General features: G+C 43.6%; 1 protein-coding gene across 2 annotated transcripts in view; it reads left to right on the top strand.

Annotated features, from left to right (window-relative positions):
• Nudcd3 (NudC domain containing 3) overlaps window positions 1–22,434 on the top strand; it is a 96,183-nt gene that overhangs the window by 66,264 nt on the left and 7,485 nt on the right. Inside the window, exon 4 of one of the 2 annotated variants that reach the window (XM_075944259.1) lies at window positions 9,967–10,110. The exons of the other annotated variant lie outside the window; for it this stretch is intronic. Coding sequence (XP_075800374.1) covers window positions 9,967–10,110 — 144 coding nt within the window. The remainder of the gene's footprint in view (window positions 1–9,966; window positions 10,111–22,434) is intronic. 2 annotated transcript variants of the gene reach the window in all.

The raw sequence follows: 22,434 nt of genomic DNA, 5'->3' as shown, positions 1-22,434 counted from the left end.
CTTCGGCTTCCCCATTTTCTGTTACATTGTTGCTCCTTCTCCAGGAGCGCCTGGTGGCTAGAGAGGTCAGTGTTTGGTGGTATGTGTGTGTGTCTATCTGTCTGTCCCTTATCTTTGGGATATATTTTGAAACTCCTAAGGAATGCTTAAAACCAGAGATGGCTTTAAAACCTGTATATATGATATGTTTTCTTTATGCAACATTCATATGATAAAGCTTAATATAAAAAGTAGACACAGTAAGAGATTAACAGTACATAATAATAAAATAGCATTTTAAAAGTATACTGTAATAGTTATATGAATTTTCTCTTAAAATATCATGATACACTATAATCACCATTATGAGATGATGACATTGTCTATGTGATGTGATGACTGGCATAGGCATATGTGTATATAGGTGTAGCACTGGGTAGCTAATTCACTCTGTAATGTATCAAAAGCAGAACCATTTGCTTTATTATTCTCCATCAAGCCACAATGATGTCAGTGCCTAGGAATCTTCCATAGTTGATTTTTTTAAATTTTTTTTATTTTGTTGAAAACTTTTAGACAAACGTTTTAATTATAAATCATTTCTTTAAAAAGGATTAGTGTGTGTGTGTGTGTGTGTGTGTGTGTATGTTTGGAGGTCAGTTGACAATCTTGGTAGTCAATTCTTTTCTGCTGCCTTGTGGTAACCATTGATAGAACTCAGCTCCCAGACTTATGCACAAGCCAGTCTACCTGCTGAGCCGTTTCACCAGCCCAACCTTTTTTTTTATGATCATGTGACTTTATGACTTCAATGTATCGTCCACAACACATCTTCTTTAATGTCGGTGCAGTTTCCAGCACTGCTTACCTTCCTCTTCCTCTGGAGATAACTCACGTATTCTCCCCTTTGAATGCACTTCAGCATCAGAAGGGTCTCTTGTCCTGCTGCACCTACGACTTTCCCAGCACCATCCATCCGTGGGAAGACACTTGACACTATTCACAGTTCCTCCATCTGGAGGTTCTTCTAGTAAACATTTACTTTCTGCTTTAACTTTTCCCTGTGGCTTCCAGTGTCTGAACCAGTTGCTGATAGGTGCACCACTAGTATGTAGCCTTGACAAAAGCAGTAGTGTCCTAATCGAGGGGCTGATGTGTTGAGGTTGTGTCCACATTGACATTTTAGAGCACATCAGAATGGCCAGATGGATTTGTCTATCATTTATAGAACTTTAAATTCCAGCTTTTCTTCTTCCAAGTATTTTCCCCTCCTCCTGGTATGAAGCACTAATGGAACTGTTCCATAAACAATATGGCTGTCACCCACGCTTTCTGATTAGGTTACCAGAACACTCACTGGCAGATAATTTTTTTTTTTTGAGATCTTATGCAATCTCCTCTCTGTACTCTATGCCTGCCTTTATTGTGTAACCTGTCAGATTTCATAGCCACACTGTACCCTAGCAAATCTGTCCTTTTGTGCCTTGGTGCTTCCTTTGCACTTTTATGAATGAAGCCCTCTGAAATATCTTCTTTAAAGCCCAGTTTCAGTGCAATGAAGACTTGCTTTTTCCTTAACCAATTTCTTTAACTTTGTTTAAAGTATGGCAGCAGCTTCGTCAGCAGACTGTGTTTCTCTAGTAATTTTTAGTCTTCTATCTAACCGTATTTCTGAACCTATGTGTCCTTTCCTCTTTTTTGGAGGTTTCCTGCGGAGTTCTACATAGTATAACACAGTGCTATTATTCAGAACATTCACACAGGAAGCCTTTTCCTTGTGACCGTCACTTTTATAAGTTGAGGAATGATAACAAAACTGGCATCCATTTGTATATGTAAGTAACACTAGACAGATTGAGCAAGCTGTGTGTGTATACATACATGCACATATGCATACACATACATATACACACACACATATCTGGAGGTATGGGTTGATGGGAAGGGCGAAGTTATGTAATTATATTGCAACTAAAATATCAAAATTTAGTGTTTAAGTTATAAATACATATTTTTAAAACTAGCATAAATTTATTTTTCTTTAAAAAATTATGGTTAATCATATATTTTAGCAGCCTCATTGTATAGTTTTATTTTCTTTATTAAGAACCTTTTTGTTTTGAGACAAGGTCTCTCTTTAGCCTTGCTGTCCTGGCATTGCCTCTGTAGATGAAGCTTGCCTTGAACTCACAGAGATCTACCTGCTTCTACCTTCTTAATGCTAGGATTAAAGGTATGTGTCATGCTCAGACTGTACATTACATCTTTGTATTGCTTTTTTGTCAGTTACAGTTTTCTCATAATTCTTTTTGATACATTTTGAATTAAGTTTTTGAAAAGAATTTATATTTGGGGCTGGGGAGATGGCTCATTGGTAAAGAACACATAGTGTTATTCCGGAAGACTCCAGTTCAATTCCCAGTATCCAGATGGGGAACTCATAACCAGCTGTAATACAGCTCCAGGGCATCTGGAACCTCTGACTTCCATGAGCATGGGTACATGCACAGATACATAATTTAAACTTTTTACTATTACTTATTTAGTGTGTTTCTATGTGCATGTATATGCACATGTATGTGGTGACCTTACTAGATTTCCAGGAGCTGGAGTTTCAGACCAAAGTATGATATTACCAAAGTCCAACTTGATGAGACCAAGAAATTTATTGGGCTTTCTTACAGAACACAGGCAAGGGGTTACTTAGAGGATCATGGATGGCCCCCATGGATGGCACAATAAAGTCACACCCCGTCATGAATGGAGACCTCATGGAAGCTGCATCCCGGAAGCCCTCTTTAGTCAGCCTTCGCATCCGTCCACGGTCTAGCGTATTCTGAGACCACTTGGAGCTGGGAGAGGGAGTAATTGCTGGATCCTAGGAAGTCTGGCTACCACTGTATTGCTCTGTTCTAGGTGACTGGCTAATGGACAAATCTAAGAGTTGCATTTTATAACTAGGAGGTGAGGGGCTTCCATACAACACCTCCTGACATGGGGGGCTGGGACTGAACTTTGGTCCTCTCAAAAAGCAGCTAATGCTCTTGACTTCTGAGTCTGGTCTTTATGTCAGTACCATATTGTTTGATTTCTATGACTTTATAGAAGGTTTTGAAATTTTTATTCAGTTTTTCTCCTCCTACAGTTTTTCATTACTACTTTCCTTTCTATTAAATGAAGGGTTTCTAGAGTATTGTTAGATTTCTGAGGCTCTGTGAAGAAACAGAGACAGAAAGACAGAAATCTGACCTTAAACAGAAAAGACTATGTTTATTAAGCTCACACAGCAAGGGCAGCCCCTCTTTCTCAAGGAATTGGGGGATGTTGCCAGGCTGGCTGCATGCATTTCTTTTTATGGATATCATGAGGGGCTTACCCAAGATAAGACAGGCTGGCCCGACATATATTTCTTTTTGTACTGTTCCAGAGGCTGAGCAAGCTCATCTGTGAGCATTAGGTGTCCTGCTTTAGGACGTGTCCCACTCAACAGTGTTTGTAGCTGTTTCTAAGAAACATTTTCTTAGTGCTTGCCACAAGGCCTGTGATCACATTGGACTTCCTGGCAGTCTTTTCAGGTTAGTGTCACCTTGCTTAATTTTAACAGTGTTCTAAAATATATTCCTGTGTAGCTAGCTCTTTTCTCTGCTACTTTGAGCTGTTACTTATGTTTTTAGGTATTTGTAACTTTTTTGTTTTGTTTTGTTTTGTTTTGAGACAGAGTTTCTCTGTGTAGCCCTGGCTGCCCTGGAACTCTCTCTGTAGACCAGGCCGATCTAGAACTAACCGAGTTCTGCCTGCCTCTGCCTCTCAAGTGCTGGGATTAAAGGAGTGTGCCACCATCAACAGGCAGCAGTTGTAACTCTTTCTCACCCATCCTATTTAAAGGATAATGCTTGTACCCACATTGCCTTTATATTTCCCTGTTGAGCTCTTTTTCTATGGATTCAGTCCTTTTGTTCCAGCCAGGACTCCCTTTAGTATGGTTGTAGGATTGCAGGTAAGATAGCGTGTAATGATTCTCTTGGATCTAGGTGTGGCTCTCTTAGATTTCTACTTAGAATTCATTGGCTTCTGGATGATAGTTAGTTTTGTCAGATTTGGAAAATCTTCAACCATTATTGTTTCAAGTAGTTTCTGGCATTTCTCTTTCCCTTTTATCTGTGCGTCTCATTTTGAAAATGTTGGTGTGTTTGATGGTGTCTTGTAGGCTCTGAAGCCGTCTTCGTTTTCCTTCTGTTCCGCAGTCTAACCCAACTTTAAGCTTGCCCGATTCTGTTTCCAAATGCTGAGATCTACTCTTAAAAAAATGTTTGAGACAGAGTTTTTCTCTATAGCCCTGGCTGTCCTCTGTAGACCAGGCTGACCTCAAACTCATAGGATCACCTGTTTCTGCCTCCTGAGCTCTGGGATTAAAGGCTTGTACCACCACTGCTCTGACTTAAAATTTTTCTTTAATTAGTGTGTCTGCATGTGGGTGTGTGCATTTATTGCAAGTGTCTGAAGAGGCCAGGGGCACCAGTTCTAGAGCCAGAGTTATAGGCAGTTGAGACCTACCTGGTATAGGTGGCAGGACTTGAACTCCATTCACAGAAAAACAGCACACCACCCCTTTAAACGCAGCGCTGTCTGCTTCCTTTTCCAGGTACTTTTAAACTCCACAACTCATACTTGGTTTCAGGATTACTGATTTCCATGTTTTTATTGATCTTCTTTGGAGACATTGTTCTGATGGTTTCCTTTAGTGCTTTACAGGTGGTTTTCTTTAGTTTTTGAGTGTATTTTAAAATGACTGATTTGTAGACTTTACTTATTTATTTTTTACAAGCCCTTGTCTGTGCTTTCATAGATAGATTTTGCTCATTGCTTTCCCCTATGTAGGAGCTATACTTCTGGTTTGTTTGTTTTGTTTTTTAATACATTTTATGGGAGCTGGAAAGATGGTTTGGTGGTTGAGAGTACTTCTCACGGAGGACTTGGATTCAATTCCCAGCACCCACACGATGGCTCACAACTGTCTGTAACTCCAGTTCTAGCATATATGTGATACTTGGATGCTCATGCAAGCAAAACACTCATACATGTGAAATAATATTTTAAAAAATTAAAAAATAAACTTTTTAAATCTTAGTATTGGCTGGGTGGTGGTACACACTTTTATTTAATCCCAGTGCTTGGGAGGCAGGGACAGGCAGATCTCTGTGAGTTTGAAGCCAGCATGGTCTCCAGAGCCAGTTCCAGGTCAGTCAGTAGAAACCCTGTCTTGGAAAAGAAAGAAAGTTCCTTATTGAAAGTAACATAACATGGCTGCACTGGAAATCAGGTTCCTCCTCCCTCTGTGATTTCTGTTGGTACTCGATATAGTTGTTGAATGACTTTTTGAACTAATTCTTTGAGTTCTATATTCTTTGTTATGCAGAGCTGGTGAACTCTGACTACTTTGTGAACTTAGTGTACTTTGCACTGTCTGTTTACTAGTCAGCATGGTACACACATGAACCAAAGCTCATCTTAGTATTTCCTGAGCATGCATTGAGCCTCATCTGTTTTGCCTTTTAGCTGTTCTGGAATATGCCAGAGCTTTTCAAAGCCTTCTGGACATTTTATTCCCTAGCCTTTTCTTTAGTTTGCTTGGTTAAAACAATTGCCTATAATTATTTTTAACAAACACTGCCCTGGGAAAGGCTTTCGGAAAACAACCTTACAGCCAGGTGTGAACACATATACACACCCTTCCTTGTTGGCAGGGTCTTCTAAAGAACCTCCCATGGGTTAGATAATGGTGGTTCTCTGCGAATGGAGCTTTGAAGAGCTCCTGTATTGCTTCCTCTGATGGTGACTGTGAATTGGAGCTGCCCTGAGAAGAGAGTGGGATGGGGTTAGGACAGAGTAGCATTCCACAGAGCTTCCTGGTTTTCTTGTGTAGATATCTCTGGCTAGTTTCCAACATTCATAGAGTTGATGCTGACAGATTTTGCCAAAAAGCTTTTTAGAATTCCCTTCACTTCATATTTACTGACATCCCTTTGAATTAGGAATTTCTCTTATCATTTTAGTTTTTTTCTTTTTAGTGGTTTCTTACTATCTTTTTATATTGTCAAATACAATGTACTTTCCTCATGTCCTTCAAGTCACTGAGATCCAGTCGTACTGTGTGTTGTCCAGAAATCAACTTTCTTTTTGATGATCTTTCTCACCGGTGACACTTGTGTGACCGATTGTTTCCAGTTGCACTCGCACTGTGGTTAAAGTGTTACCGTGTTTGGGATCCTAGTTGGAATATTTCTTCTTTTAGTTTTCTCATTTAGACTGATTGTCCTATGAGTGATATGTGATAGCGAGAGCTTGTTTGCTACATTTTTGATCTATTTTATATTTATCTCTGTGTGCACACATACATGCCATGGCATGTGGAGGTCAAAGGACAACTTCAGGGACCGATTCTCTCCTTTCAGCTCTTGGGTCTCTGGGATAGAACTCAGATCATCAGACTCAGCAGCAGACCTATTAGTCTGCCGAGCATCTCAGGGACCATTTTCTTCTTTCTATCCAGGGTTACTGATTTGGAGTAGGTCATCTGCTTGGGTTCTCTGTGAGTAAGCGTTATCATGTCCTCTTCAGAACAATGTTATCAAAATACTTGAGTTTAAATTGTCCTGTATTCATTCTGCTCAGCTCTTGGGGTTCTTTTCAACATAAAGGCATAGTGTTTTACTCTTCTAGGAAATTAGCTAATAAGAATTCTAATAAGAATTTCTCGAATGTCATATTGCCTTAGCAAATGATCTCTTTGTGTAGAATATTATCTTAAGATGTGCTACTTTTGTTTGTTCTGTGGAACATTTGTTTAACAATGTAAAGCTGTGTTGTTGCTTTTGTTTATGCTGCATCTGTTTATCTCTGTGAAGCTGTGGTTCTTTGCCTGTCTAAAGCACCTGATGGTCTAATAAAGAGCTAAACGGCTGATAATGAGTCAGGAGCAAGGATAGGTTCGACTGGCAGGTGGGGAGAATAAGTAGGAGAACTCTGAGGATCAAGGAGCAAGAGAAGGAGAGGATACCAGGGGCCAGCCATCCAGTTAGCCACAGAGTAAAAGTAAGATATACAGAAGTAAGAAAAAGAAAAGGCCCAGACACAAAAGGTAGACGGGGTAATTTAAGTTAAGAAAAGCTGGCTAGAAACAAGCCAAGCTAAGGCTGGGCATTCATAAATAAGAATAAGACTCCATGTGTGTGTAATTTATTTGGGAGCTGAGTGGCAGGTCCCCCCAAAAGAGTCAAGAGTAAAAACAAAACAAAACAAAAAATAGCCAACAACATTTTGCTGTTCAAATGAGGCTAGAGTAAAAGAAATACAACATCTCTTTATCGGATTTCTTTGATTTGAATCTTCTAGTCTTTCTATTGAAGTTTTATTTATTTATTTATTTTTTGCAATTGTGTTTTTAGTTCTTTATTTTTGGTCCAATAATTTTTCATACTACATTAGATTCTGAAAAGTTATAAAATAGAAATATTCAAATATGCTTTTTCCTGATTTAAGTTTATCATCTTTGGTTTTGCTTTTTAGCTTTTTTCTTCATGCTGCTGGCTTTTTTCATAAGAGAGAACTCTTCCCTACTAGATGTATTTTTCTCATTATTTACTAGTTTCCTACACTGTCTTGAGTGTAGGGCTTTATTTACTTTGTTGCATTTCAAAGGTATGTTTTTCCCACCAGCTATCAGCTGAGAAAATTGAGAGTTAGCTTTGACTGACAAGGTTTAAAGTTTCTGTGTTTGAAGAACTAGTATTTTACCTAGAGCATGGTCAGCACACCATCTCCTCAGAGTGCAGGCCAGCCTCTGAAGGAGGGCTGCTTCCGCAGATCCAGCACGACTTGAAGCTGTCCTCATGTGCCTGTGCTTGTGTGCCTGGCTTCTCCTAGCCAGAGGCTCTAGCTGCCGCCAGATGTGTCCCCGCCTCTGGCATGTGTGCCATGTGTCACTTTTTACTCCTGTCTTCACGGAAGTGCTCGCGCCTCATCAGTTCTTTCCTTCCTTGTCTCCACCAGTGGTGCTTTTTCCTCTGGTACTGTCATTTTGACAGGCCTCAAAAGATGAGCGAGATGTTCCCAAAGTAGTGTTTCCTATTGGTACTTCTGGAAGTACACCTTGTCTGCTTCCCACCTTCGACGATTTAGTTCATTAGTCTGGTTAGGTCTTGTGAGAATCATGCCTGAGTTTGGAAATCAGCATGTCATATAAAACTGCTGGGAGTATGTTAGGGTGAACATGTTCTTGGGAGGGACCAAGACCTGTGTCTGGTGTTCTTTACAAATAGAAATTTATGGTTAGATTAATTTGGCCAACATGGGTCATGAATATCAGGAAAGAGCTGAGCCATGCCACGTTTGCTTACATTTCTTTGGCTGGTAGAAAGTGGATAGTGGACCTAGACTGTAATCGACAGAGCCATCCAGGTAAAGGTGTAACAGTAAACAGAGGAGAGGTCAGTGCAGGTAGATCTGAAGTCCCATGGGAAGATGTTTCCCCAAGTCTGTACTTGAACCTGGCAGTGTGGCTATGGCAAGTAGAAGCAGCCTTTCTATTATCTTCTCCCCCAAGCACACACGCAGCATCTTCACTGAGAAGTGTCAGAGGGGGATCACTGTCATGTATGGTTACACACATCCCTTCTTTCTATTTAAAAGAAGAAATTCTTCCAAACTCTCCCCCCACTTCATTTTTATTATTTATTTTTTTATGTGTATGGGTGTTTTACTCGCTTGTATGCTTGTGTTAGAGTCCCTGGGTGGAACTGGAGTTGCAAACTGTTATAAGCTGCCATGTGCATAGATACTAGGAATCAAATCTGGGTCCTTTGGATAAGTAGCTACTTAATCTCTGAGTTGTATTTCCAGTGGGTTCCTCGTTTTGATAGATAGACAGCTCAGTTGGTAAAATGCTTGCCGCACAAGTATGAGAGCCTGAGTTTGATCCCCAGAACCTTCAGAAAACAGCAAAACCCCAGGAATGGTGGCAAGCACTTGCAATTGCAGAGTTAGAGAGGTAGAGACAGGCAAATTCCTGAGGCTTGCTGGCCAACCAGCCATGCCCACGATAACAAAGTAGACACATAGACAGTTTCTGCCCAGTGCCTGGGGAGAAAGGTACTGAGGCTCGGCTTCATAAAGAACCAAGCTAAAAGGCCGAGTATAATGGCACACACCTTTAATCCCAGCAGAAAGACAGCAGAGTCAGGTGGATCTCTGTGAGTTCAAGGCCAGCCCAATTTATGCAGTGAGTTTCAGGCCAGCTTAGGCTACAAACTGAGACCCTGTTTCGAACAAACAGACAGAAACAAACTAAAGAAACTAGTTTTATTGTCCTCTATGAAGACCAAACTATAATCACATTCTTTATTGATGCTCAGAGAAAGAAGAGACCACACATGTCTTTTGCCAGAAAGTTTTAGGCAAGCAACTCAGTTATTCTAGGCACAGTGGTCCAGGGCCTGAAGAAGTCAGAGAGATGGCTCTTGCCAGTGACTGTGTGGCCATTTGAGGGGAAAACGGAGAATGGGTTCTCATGGAAAGGAAGCACACCATGAGAGCAACACCAGGATTCCCTCTGGAATCTTGAGCTGCGGCTTCTGCAGCCTCTAGGTAGTCATGGGGGAGGTGAAAGGAAGCCCCCAACTCCTACCTCTCTGCTTGCCTTCCAGCCCAAGAAGCAGTCTCTCTAAGTGCAGAAGGTAAAAGGATTTGGATAAAAGTCAGCAGCTTCCACCACAATACTTGATATCTCTGTTTAAAGTTGATTTTTTTTCCCTTGTACATTTGCCTAAAGGAGCTGATAGAATGCAGGTTGCTTGGAATGCGGACTAGGCTGGAATGGCTTTCTTCACAGAAATGTTTGATAAACCCAACTGTCACAGTATGCGCAGCTGGAATGCAGTAGCCGCTACCTTCATAAGCAAGATGATTTTTTTTTTCCTGGTGTATTCTCAGGTCTCTGTGGCCCTTAGCAGTGGCTCCATCCGAGTGGCCATGCTGGAAGAAAATGGAGAGCGTGTCCTCATGGAAGGGAAGCTCACCCACAAGATTAACACGGAGAGTTCCCTCTGGAGCCTTGAGCCAGGAAAGTGTGTTTTGGTAAGTGTGGTCACTGTATGCAGAGCTCCCAGGTGTCTTTCAAACCTGCTGTGATACCCCCTTTGGCCAAGTCTTTCCAATGAGCAGTGAGACCTTTAATTACAGTAATTGGAACAGACTTAATTAAGTCTTTGCTTATTTAGCACCATACTCCTGTTCAGAGCCTGTCTCCATGAACTTTTGCATTTGTATCCTCTACCCTCAGCCCTAGTTATTCCTGAGAACCCACTTTACTACAGAGAAAGACAAAAGCAAGTACATTAAAGTGAAAATGGAGGTGGCATTTTTTTTCTAGATGCCAGTCTGGATTTAATAAGTTTACCAAGGAGATCTCACCAAGTATCTGGCAAGGCACAAGGTAAAGTTCAAGGGTATGACAGTGAGGTGTGAATCCGAATGAAGAGCCCAGTTGTTACTAGTCAACAGACCTCTACAGTTTGGGCTGTATGCTTGGCCACATGTGCACAGCTCAGCCTTCTCTCCTGCAATACCTCTGACCCTTGTGCTGGCACCCAAGAGGGAAACTGCTGCACAGGGCACCTTGGACTAACTTGTTTCCTCTTTCTTCCTACAGAGGGAACAAGTTAGGTAAGAGAGATAAAGATGAAAAACAGTAAGTCTTTGGATGAAAAAAATCCTTCAGGTGCTCTTCATATATGTAATGTGTAAAATAAAAATGTCTGTTGTTACTGGTGGGTAAAGAAGAAAGCTCTTGAGCCCACAGTGGGTCTCTTAGCTACACTCATGTTTCAGGGGGAGGCATGGGCTAGGGACCAAGTTAACTGGACTCAGCCAGCACCTGTGGGGACTGGGCATATTTTCTGCTTCATCTTGCTATCACATCTGAAATAGAATTATTGTTGTTCATGTGGACACCCGCCCCCCCCCCCCCCCCCCAGGCATGTGCGTAAGGGTTGCCAGGTCCCTGACCTACCTCAGTTCCTCTTGCGGTATCCTAAGGCCCATGAGATAGCTTGTGGAGTTTTCAGAGGTGGGACTGGATCTGGTCTGTCCTGTGTTCTGAATCTCCCAGCACCCAGGCCCATCTTTGTCAATGGTTAGTACTGGTGATAGCCATAGGGACTTGGCCCAGGGCTCCACCAGCTGTGTATAGGCTACATTTGTCTGATTGTTGTTCTGTACCTCACTGATGCACATCCCTTGGCAGGGCAGCATTCCACAGCCAGAGAAAACAAAAATACTCTTCTGCCTACAGTGTGCCCATTGCCTCTGAAGGTTGACTTTGGGTGCCAGTGTGATTGGGTTGAATGAACTGGTAAGGCATGGGCGCGTGTGCAAAGATGTTTCAGAGACAACTTTCATGTGTGTCAGTGATCCAAGAGGGAAAGGCCTACCCTGAGTTTGGGCAATGCAGAACCATCCAGTAGGCTAGACTCAGACTGAACATGATGTGGAGGAAGAGAAACATCTCCTGAGAACCCACTTTACTATATATAAAGGCAAAAGCCTTGGACATCAGACTCTAGGTTTTTTGTCCTTTTATCTCTAGGATTTTGTATGAGTGACCCTTGAGCCTTCAGTAGCTAACTGAGGTTGTACACTATACATCTCTCTCATTCTGAGGGTCTGACTTCCCTGGCTTTGTACCTGTGATCATGTGAGCCAATTTAATATGTATTATATGTCCATGTGTGTCCTCTTACTTGTTTGTTCTGTTTCTTTGGAGAACCCTAATGTAACCTTCTTGGGTGTGGCAGCTCAGTCCTTTCTCCCTTTTCCTGACCTATACAGGCTGCATGCTAATAGTGCTGTATTGGACTCCTAGGTCTGAGCACCCCAGCTCCTTTCCTTGGCACGCTACTTGAGCTTCCAGGTGCTCTTGAAGTCTCCTGGTCAGGCGGTTCTGGAACATGAGTAACATGGCAGTACTGCCTTGCTCTTGGCAGGCACTGCCCGTGGCTGCTGTGAGTACCATGCTAGAGTCATCTGATTCTAGGGCTGCTGCCTTCAAGGACTGTGAGTTCTGTGACAGCCCTGACTTCTGCCTTGGCAGAGTATGGAATGAGTTAGGTTCCCAACTCTGCCCAGCTCCATTCTGGGATCCCTTTCCAAGTGCTGTGTGTTGCTCAGAAACCAGCAGCATTCCCCATAGAAATGGTCTTTGGGCTCACAGGCTCCATCTGTATTCAGAATCCACTGAGATCAGAAGCTGTGTACTTGGAATTTATTCCTTTTACTTTATGTCTATAAAATACGATTGCTATTAAATTACCTCTAAGAGCTTTATATAAATAGTCCAGAGCCATATTACTTTTGGAGGGCCTGTCCATACTAGTGAAATAGGATGGAGTCATACATTGTGACTTAATACCTATGCTCCTTGCACTTGAGAGGCTGAGGCAGAAGGGTTTCCATTAGTTTTGAGCCCGTCTGGATTGCATAGCAAGAAAATATCTCAAGAGGAAACAAACAAAACACTGGGCCAGTAAGATTGCTCAGTAAGTAAGGATGCTTGCCACCAAGCCTGATGACCTGATTTCAATCTTTAGCATTCATATGGTGAAGGGAGAAAACTGATTTCCACAAGTTATTCCCTGACCTCTCTCTGTATGTGTGCCATGACACACGCATATATGTACACACACACACACACACACACAGAGAGAGAGAGAGAAACAATTTTTAAAAAATCATATAAAATTCTAAAAATGGAATAGGATGTGGTGATAGCCCAAACGCTAATGCCTTCATTAATTGCTAACATATATGTAACATGTGTTGGCTCAGGTGCTTTATGAGATACATGATACGCTGATTCTTCATATAGTCTTAGAAGTCAGGATTTTGAGGCTCTGAGATGGGGTTGTTTTTGCCCAAGTGTGGGATTGAGCCTCAAAGCCATGCCTGGCTGGAATTTTCTCTCTTGAGGGGCTAGGAAAAGTGACCTTTCCAGGCAAGGAGAAAAACTAAGGTGAAGAGGGAAGGGAGCTGATCCTAGTGGTTCTGAGAAGCTCTCATGTCAGATTGATGTGGGTGATACCTCCCCCAGGCAGGAGACATTGTGTTCTGTACCTGTACTCTCATTAGCGTGGCTCTCCAGCTAGACAGCCATCCTGGAAAGGACAGTCAGATGGAAGATCCTCATTCCTGGTATCCACGCACACGTTTCCTGAGGACTCTTCATCCATGGTCTGCTATGGTCTGGGCTTTCTTGTGTACCAGTTGCTGTTTGGGTTTTGGTTTGATTTTTGCCAGATACCTATTGTCTGCAGAGTTTATGAAAAGAACCAACTAGCTGCATTTAGATGCCGCCATAAACATGACTTCTGTGGGTGCTGTGCTATCTCTAGTAGAGCCAAAGAAAAGCCCTTGAGATACCACACCCGTTAGTCCCTGTCCCTCAGAGTTGCTGGTACTATTATTGGATGGATTTTATTTTTAGGGGAGCATCACTTGTGGACAGTAAGGGATTTGAAAAAGAGGAGCCATGGGCATTATAATCACTTCTTTGGCCCTCTCATCAGCCGGGGTCATTGTTTGTACTTGGGGTCCCTTCCTGATGAGAGGTGCAGGACTGGTCTTCTACCTCCTTTTACCATGAAGCCTTAGCGTGTAAGTGCTGTATGTTATGGAATGTGTCCAGTTACAGACACTAAAGGTTTGCTGTGTTTTTACTTTATTTATTGATGACCTATTGGGGCTAGTTTTTTTTCTCTTCTGATTACATACATGAGACAATCCTGTAAATTATTGAGCATATTATTTTTCTTCATGAAGGGCCTATTTTTGTTCCCCTCAACACATTGCATCTGCTGTGTGAACCCAACATATGGATTAAGAAAAGGTTGCCTAACTATCGGGGGGCCTGCCTGTGAGTTGTCATTGTAGCCATGCTTGAGTTTTGTATGATCTTGGAATGAGCACCTGGCTCCTGATCTCCACATGCCTACTTATCGCTTCTTGTTGGGCTTGGGAAGATGACCTGTGGATATGGCCTCTTTTGGAGGAAAGGACTTTGCAGGTGTAATTAAGAATGAGGTCATTCTGGATTTCCTGGGTGACCCCTGAATTTGAAAGACACCTTTCAAAGAGGCGGAAGAAGAGACGGACAAAGAAGTTCTCATGAAGACCAGGCAAAGACTAGAATGATATGGGCATAAATCAAGGGATTCCAGCAGCCACCAGGAGCTGAAAGAAACCAACACCATGCCTACTCCTTGATTTTAGACATCTGGGCTCCAGAACTACAAGAAATGAATGGGTGACATTTTAAGTACTCAGTCCTCCGACCCAGTCTAATTTTTGTCATAGCAGCCCTTGGGCATTCTCACATTAGGACTCTTGCAGCCTCTGTGAAGAGGAGTGACATTGGAGCTGTTATTGGTACCCCAGACTCTACAATAAGAGCTTCTGACCTTCTCACCTCACAGCAGGGGAATGCAGACATGCCACTTGCTTCTCAGCGCCTTCCATGTGTCCTGTTTCTCCTCCCTTTTGCAGTGGATCCCACACCAGACAGTCAGGGCAGGCAGGGGTGGCAGCTAAAACCGTGTGACAGTTCTTGCCTCCCTCCCTCCCACACTTGAGAATGTTAAATGAGACTTCTTGACTCAGGCAAGCTCCTTGCCTGGTTACGGAGATGTAAAATCAGCCGTGGCAACGGCACCAGCTACTTTTCCTGATTCTTCATTTGGTTCCAGAAGCCAGGCACTGATCTCGTGCATTGTCCTCATTTCTTCCTCCCTGTGGAGAACTGGCAAGCTGGCTGCCCTCTGCATTGTGTGGGTAGCTGTAGGCAGGCGGCTTGCTCTGCTCTCAGGGCTCTCAGCCATGGCTGTGTTGGATAGGTGGTAGGAGCTGCCTGAGAGGTGAATGCTATTCCCCTCACACATCTTCATGTGCTGACATCGTGCACACAGACTATTTAACCACTGATTAGGTACCTCTAGACTATTTTCTGAATAAATAGATGTTGGAGTTCAGGCTTTAAAACTTACTGCACTGTGTTTATTTATGATTTTTTTTTTTAGCACTGTGAGTATTTTTATACAAGCTGCACCTCCCTGCCTGTATTGAGATGATTTCCTGAAGTTATTATTTCTCAGAAAGTGGAATCCCAGGATGATCACTGCTGCGGCTCTCCCTGAACAGTGCAGCATTTCCAGGGTGGCGCCGGTGATGTGTCATCCCTGCCTTCTCAGCCAGGGACTCCTTCATTTTCCTTGCCAGTTGTCTGGACAGCTCTCATTGTTCTTTCAAGGATGAAGTGGTCCATTGTCCATTACCGCCTCACAAGCCTTCTTTCCTGGTCTGTGAGGCTGTCCTTACATATCATCACCATACTTCTTCATAAATCCAGAATGGAAGCTACAGATTAAGTTATTTTTAGCACCCCAGCCTGGGATGTATGTGAACTGGAATGTGAGCCCACCTTTAGTGTGAGGCCATCTCCAGGCTGAGTCCTGTTTCCAGTTTTATCATGATTCTTAACATCATTCTGTCCTGGATGCCAGCAGGGAGGAGCTGAGGCTTGAACTCACATAGAAGGCTAAGAGTTTTTGTTCCAAATGAAAGCAGGACTGTGCTGAGCAGTGGATGGGCCCTCAGTCCCTCCTCCTGGGTGGTAGGAAGAAAGCAATGTGTAGCTTCTATCACTTGTTGTCCCCACTCGACAGAGTATAGCTGTATTCTGCCCCCATGTCCTCTGACATGTGCAGTGTCTCAGTTCTGCTTGAATTTCTTAAGCTCACAAGGCAGTTGATGACACTGAAAATCAGGAGACTGTTTGTGTGGTGGTGGCTCGCAGCACACCCACAGGAGTCAGAGGCTGCCCCACCTTTCTTCCCCACAGTGGGTGTCGAGCTGAGCAGGTGCACCCGCCATGCTGTCATCTCACCCCATTATCTGCCCTTGTTCCAAGGTGCCTTCCTGGAAGGAACGTCCCACAACATTCCCGTTGGCCCAAACTCAATCACACGGGCAGCTGCGAGGAGTAAAGCCATTCTCACTGGGCACAGTGCTTCCCTGAATAGAAATGAGGTTCCGTTACTAAGGAAGGAAAGGGATATAAATGCTGGTGAGTCATCGGCACAGATCGGGGGATGCTGAGGTAAGTTTATTCACACTGAGGGTGAAGTTTCTGTGAGGACATTTTGGGAGCACTGTTCGGTCAGTGACGGTCTGGGGTCCCTCTGGGAAATTATTGTGGGACCAGTTAGATGAAAGAGGATCTGGAAAATGAGAGTGTATCCAGGAAATGGTGAGGCCACAGTGACCTTTTAGAGCACCATCTCATTTTGACCCAAAGAAGGATGGTTCAGAGTGACTTTCTAAGCCACTGAGAAAGGAGGAAGGTGGCAAGCAGTTCCCTTGTAGAGAAGGCTCACTTTAGTAGTGCCCATGCCCTGTCAGCAAGGAGAGGCTGAGTTTAAGGTCAGGTTTCCTGGCCTGTGGGGGAGAATGACACTGGTGACAATGTGAAGAGGCCTGGGGCAAGAGATACCTGCTGGTAGGCCAGAGACATACCTCAGGAGACACTAGACAGGAGAGGAACACTGTGGGCATGGTCCTGAGCAGAGCAGAGCCCACCAGAGTCCTGTGCTGCGGGAAGCTAGACCAGCCAGTCTGTTACTTCAAAAGACCTGCCTAGTCTTAGGAGGTAACTCGGGATAAAGTGGTTCAGAGAAACCATTATTTGTTATGTTGTATGCAAACATATATACAGTATGGGACAGTGCAGGCACATAGCTGCTAAATGCCCATGTGGCTGCCTATACTTTTGAACAATGTGTAAATTTGAAGTTATTTGCAAATAAGAAATGAGTGGGCTAGCAAGTACACAATGAAACTAAGCGTCATCAGAGAAATAAAGTAAAAATTACAGCGAGATGCCTTTTATACCTACGAGAGTGGCTGCTAAGAAGCTCACAGTGCTCAATTTGGAGGAGCTGTGGTGTCCTGAACTCCTCACTGCAGCCATGAGAGTGAGGTGGTGAGCATAGCCGATGTGCTCACATTGCAGCCCTGCTGACCTCCACTGCGCTCCCAGGAAATGGAACCACAAAAATCCTTACAGCGGCTTCCTGCCTATCTGCCAAACCCTAGGAGCACCTCCATGGCCTTGGATAGTGATCACCTGCATCATGGACTAGCCTGGCCATGCTCATAGCCCACAGGCTCCAGAAAGGAAATGTGTACACGCCCACAAGCCGTGGGTTTCAGTGGGGAAGACATCCTGGACGTGGACAAGCTGGACTGCAAGATGAGCAATGCAGACTGAAGTGGAAGGAGGGGCCTGGGTGTGGGTGGGTTGTAGTGGAGGCTGGAGGAGATGAAACTGCAACAGGGTGAGTTTTACTGTGTGCAAACTACACCTCCACAAGCCTGACTTGTTAAAAAGTAACAAAATGTTAAACCAAAACAGTTAATTTAAGCAAACCATGGAACTAGTTTTGTGAGGGTGTGGTCTCTAGCTAGGAACCCATGAAGTCTGTTCCAAGAGTGTTTCTCCTCTGTTCTCACCCAACTCTGGTTCTGTCTTTAGTGTTGAGAACACCCTACCCTACCTCCAGAGACTTGTGTGTATTCAAGCCACGTTGTTTGCCTGAAAGACTAGGTTCCCAGAGTGTCTTACCTGAGTTCCCTAGAAGTAGCACTCAAGGAAGTCAGTGATGTTCCAAGGAACTTGTCTGCTAAGACTTCTGGGACATACGCTAGTTAGAGAGGGTAGACTCTGGGTGTGAGGGTAAGGAGCCAGAGCAGGACATGAGATGCTCCGAGGAAGCTCTGGAAAAGGAGGCCAGGCCAGTGAAAGATGAGGATGATGGTCACACTAAAGTGCAGCCTTACTTAGTCTTTAGAAACAGAGAGGAAGAAGATAATCTCAGAGGATTCAAAAAAATTTTGGAAACAACATTTTGGGTTTTCCAGGAACTTCAGTGCTGTCTGCTGCTCCAGCACCAAGAGCAGCCTAAACCTTAGCAGGAAAGAAGTCACTGGAGCTTGTATGCTTACATGTAGTCAGGCAAAGGAATAACAGGCGAGCTTTCACACCCTTGAAAATGCATCCCAAATGTCCATGAGGGAGTAGAGACCCGAACCCCTTCCTTCTGCAGTGCCAGGATGTGGAAGTGGTACAGTTCTAGTGGGAAACAATTTGGGGATTTCTTGAAACATGAAGTAGATGTTCCAAGTGCCCCAGTAACTCCATTCCTAGGTAAATACCAAGGCAATCGAAATTAGGAACCCATACAAGTAGAGCATTATTCAATATCGTCAAAAGGTGGGGAAGTGTCCATCTACAGAGAATGGATCAATAGACTGTGGAAGGCTCATTCAGGGGAATGTTCGGCATGGAGAGGAATGAAGTTCTGATACATGCTACAACACAGATGAGCTTCTAAAACTTGATACTAAGGGATATAAGCCAGATACAAAACAACACCATTTGTGTGAAATCTAAAGAGACAAAAGCATTAATAGTTGTATGGGCGGAGAAAGAGAAATTATTAGGGTAAAATGAAGAGTATATCACTGGGTACAAGGCTTCTTTTTGGAGTGATGGAAATGTTTCAGCATGCAGATGTGGTTGGTTGCATACCACTATGGTTGTACCAAATGCCATTGAACTGTTCACTTTTGAAAAATAAGTTAAATGAATTGCACAATAAACTTTTTAAAAAAAGAAAAAACAAGGTGACTGGCATTGGATGGTACCTTGTTACCATTGTGGCTGAAGCTATGCTCTCTGGTATAATAGCCCTAAGCTTCTAGTAGCATCCACTTAGACGTTTGACATGCACACCTGACTGAGGAATGTTTTTGTTTTAATTAAAAATGTTTTAAAATTTTCTAGCTGGTTTTTGTGGGTGGTACATACTTTTAGTCCTAGTTCTCCGAGACAGGAGAATCATAAGATCCTGAATTCAAGGCCAGCCTATACTACATACAAGACCCTGTCTCAGAAGAAGGGGGAGTGGGGGAACTAACTAAAGGGCTTGTGAGATGACATAGCACACTTGTTATACAAGCATGAAGACCTGAATTTGAATCTCTAGTGTTCATGTTGTGGATATTTGTTTTTTTAATGATAGAAAACAACAGCCACAACCTGGCATGGCTGCTTGTGTTTGTGATGGGAAGTGGGGCAGATCTCAGGAGCTCACTGGCCAGCTAGCCTAACTTCATAGAGTGGAGAACAATAGTGGAAAATACCCAGCATCATTTGTTCTCCACTGTGTGCATGCAGCGTACACACGTGCACACAGAGCCTGAAATGTAGCACAGTAGTAGATTGCTGTGTGTGTCTGGTATGCACAGTGCCTGTAGTTTGATCCTTATTGTTGCAAAAACCTTTGAGAATTTTTGGAATAACCTGAGCATGTTCCTATAGTTAAACATTCTGTGAAATTAAATATTTCTAATGATAAAAGGGATAGGATTCATCATGAATTTTGTTAGATTTGCTAAGTGCACATGTGGATCTGGCATGGGATAAGCCCCATTCTATCCCCCCACTTTAGACTTGGAAGTGAACCTTTCCCTTACTCCTTACTCCTGGCAGATAGCTATAATCCGTTCTCTCCTAGAGGACAGACCAGTGACTTGTCCTCTATTCTGTTTATGTCTGTGGAGCTGTGATGTTGAGCATCTGTGTGGACCTGATGGTGGAGTTGAGACTTGTCTGTGCGATGTACAAAGATCTGCTAGCAATAACTGAACTATAGATATGCTTGGTCATCCCCGTGCAGCGATACTGGTGGGCTGGTAGCCGAAGGAGGCTCCACCTCACACAGCCCTGACTTATGAGACTTTTCTTCATCTTAAGTAGGCACGACAACATGTATGTAACAGAGCCTGGGATGGCATATTATTATAGGTCTCATGTGCGTCACTCATAAAAACAAAAGGCTGGCCGGGCGGTGGTGGCGCATGCCTTTAATCCCAGCACTTGGGAGGCAGAGGCAGGCGAATCTCTGTGAGTTCAAGGCCAACCTGGTCTACAAGAGCTAGTTCCAGGACAGGCTCCAAAGCTACAGAGAAACCCTGTCTCGAAAAACTGGAGAAAAAAAAAGGCTATCTTTCTAGCAATTTACAGTTGGTTTTTGTTTGTTTGTTTCTTTGAGACAAGGTTTCTTTATAGCTTTGGTGCCTGTCCTGGAACTAGCTTTTGTAGGTCAGGATGGCCTCGAACTCACAGAGATCCACCTGCCTCTGCCTCCCGAGTGCTGGGATTAAAGGTGTGCGCCACCACTACCTGGCCAGTTTACAGTTCTGTAACACCTCAGAATCTCTTCTGGAATAGAGAAAGCTTCCTACTTGAAGGTTCTTTATCCCTCAAGCTTGGTAAAGACAGGGCAGAATTCTCAGTATTAGAGTTTTGGGGGGCTGTTTTGGGGTTCCCACCTCATAAACTGCACATAGTATTGGGCCAGGGACCAGAATATCTAGAATAGCTTTGTTTTAAGTTGGGAACCAAACAGCAGAAGTCATTTACTGGTGGAGCTGCCACCATAGGCAGTTGCTCTCCCCTGTTTAAAAAAAGGAGTCTTTTCCTTCATGTATATGGGTATTTTGCCTCCATGTGTCTCTGTGTACCACATGTACGCAGTGCTCACAGGGGCCAGAAGAGGGTGTTAGAGGCCATGGAATTGGTGTTTACATTTGGAAACCACCATGTGGGTGCTAGGAATCAATCCCAAGTCTCTGGAAGAGCAGCCAGTGCTCTTAACCAGTGAGCAATCTCTCTAGTCCCTCGTCCCTGTTTTTATTCCCTTGTGCTTTGGGTATCAGGAGTAGAAGTTTTGAGGTACTGATGTTGTGTCATGATTACACAAGTTTTTGTGTTGTTTTTCTCATTTCTGGAAACTTCCTATGAATGTTTCTGTACTGTCAGCCTATTCTGTTAGTTAACAGTATTGTGGACTGACCCCAGGGTTCTACAGGTCAGTTTTAGCAGCCCTTAACTATTGCAGAATATTTAACTGTGTAAAGATGTGTTGCTGATTTGCCTTGCCTGCCTAAGGCACTTGATTGATGCAATAAAAAGCTGAATAGCCACTAGTGAGGGAGGTATAGGTGTGTCTTCTGGGCAGGGAGAGTAAGGAGGAGGAGGATTTTAGGCTTGGAGGGTCATGGGAAGAGACCCCAGGGGCCGGCCAGACAGACAGAGAGGAAGCAGGAAAGCAGGACATACAGAATGAAAGAAAGGTAAAAGGCCCTAAGGCAAAATGTAGATGAATAGAAACAGGTTAAATGAAGTTAAAAGAGCTGGTGGTACAAGCTTAAGCTAAGACTGAGCTTTCATAATTAGTAATAAGTCTCCATGTCTTTATTTGGGAGCTGGTTGGTGACTCAAAGAAAATTCCAACTACCCTTAGCCCCCTCTGTGAGCACTGACCTGTTTTATCTCGTCAGAGTCATCATATAGAGTGAGCAAACATTACACCTTGCTCCACTCTGAACAGTTTCCTGATGAGTCCAGCCAGTGACCATGAGGGATACTGCCAATGCCTCCAGTTTCTTTTGTGTGTCTCTTTGACCGGTAGCCTCGAGGAATGGTGTGCCCTGCATCTTATTGTCCTATGTCCTTGTGACAGAAGCAGCTCTGTCCTTGAATACCAGTTTTGCAAGATGCCTCTGATGTTCTCTGTTCCACTCTTGCTGAAATTCCACTTGGCTTCTGAGATTCTGTGGTCATGTGATAAGTTTTACAGATTCCAGATTTACTAAGGGCTGCTGCATGATATTGGATGGGTGCTGTTTTGCTTGATCACAGTATGTCTAGACATTCCTGCAGCTTGAGTTCAGCTCTTCTTTGGCTCCTCTCTGAACCATTAGAAGTCAAAAACTTGGGCTGGAGGACTCCTGAAGGTACCAAGGATGAAGAAGAACAGACACTTGGGTCCCTAGCCATAGTCATCTGAAAGATTATGTCATTTATCAGGTTACATCCTTCATCTCAGAGGCCCCACCTCCCCATTGAGTGTTGCTCTTGGGAGAAAGAACGGTCATTGCCAAGGGAGGAACTTGATTGAATTGGGCAGAAACAAAGTCTTACCAAATAGGGTTCTCCTTGGAGGGGATGCAGCAGCATGGGAAAGCTCAGGGCCAGGTCCTCCTGGATTAGAGGACTTTAGAAAATAGTGATGCCTAGTAAGTGTGGGCACATGTGGTAGACAGTATGCTGACTCTGAGGACTCAGATCTATAGGATGCAGGACTCTTAGTGCCCTCAGCGGGATCTCTGGCTCAGAGATTCCTGTTGTGACCTCATACCTGACCCATGCAGCCACCTTGCCTTTGTGCAGGTCTAAAGCTCAGCCTGGGATATCTGCCTCTCGCGTACTTTGCTCTGTCCCCAGCA

This window comes from Microtus pennsylvanicus, chromosome 12 (genome assembly GCF_037038515.1).
Source record: "Microtus pennsylvanicus isolate mMicPen1 chromosome 12, mMicPen1.hap1, whole genome shotgun sequence".
In the NCBI taxonomy this organism is placed as follows: Eukaryota; Metazoa; Chordata; class Mammalia; order Rodentia; family Cricetidae; genus Microtus; species Microtus pennsylvanicus.
This window is presented reverse-complemented; position numbering and strand designations above follow the sequence as displayed.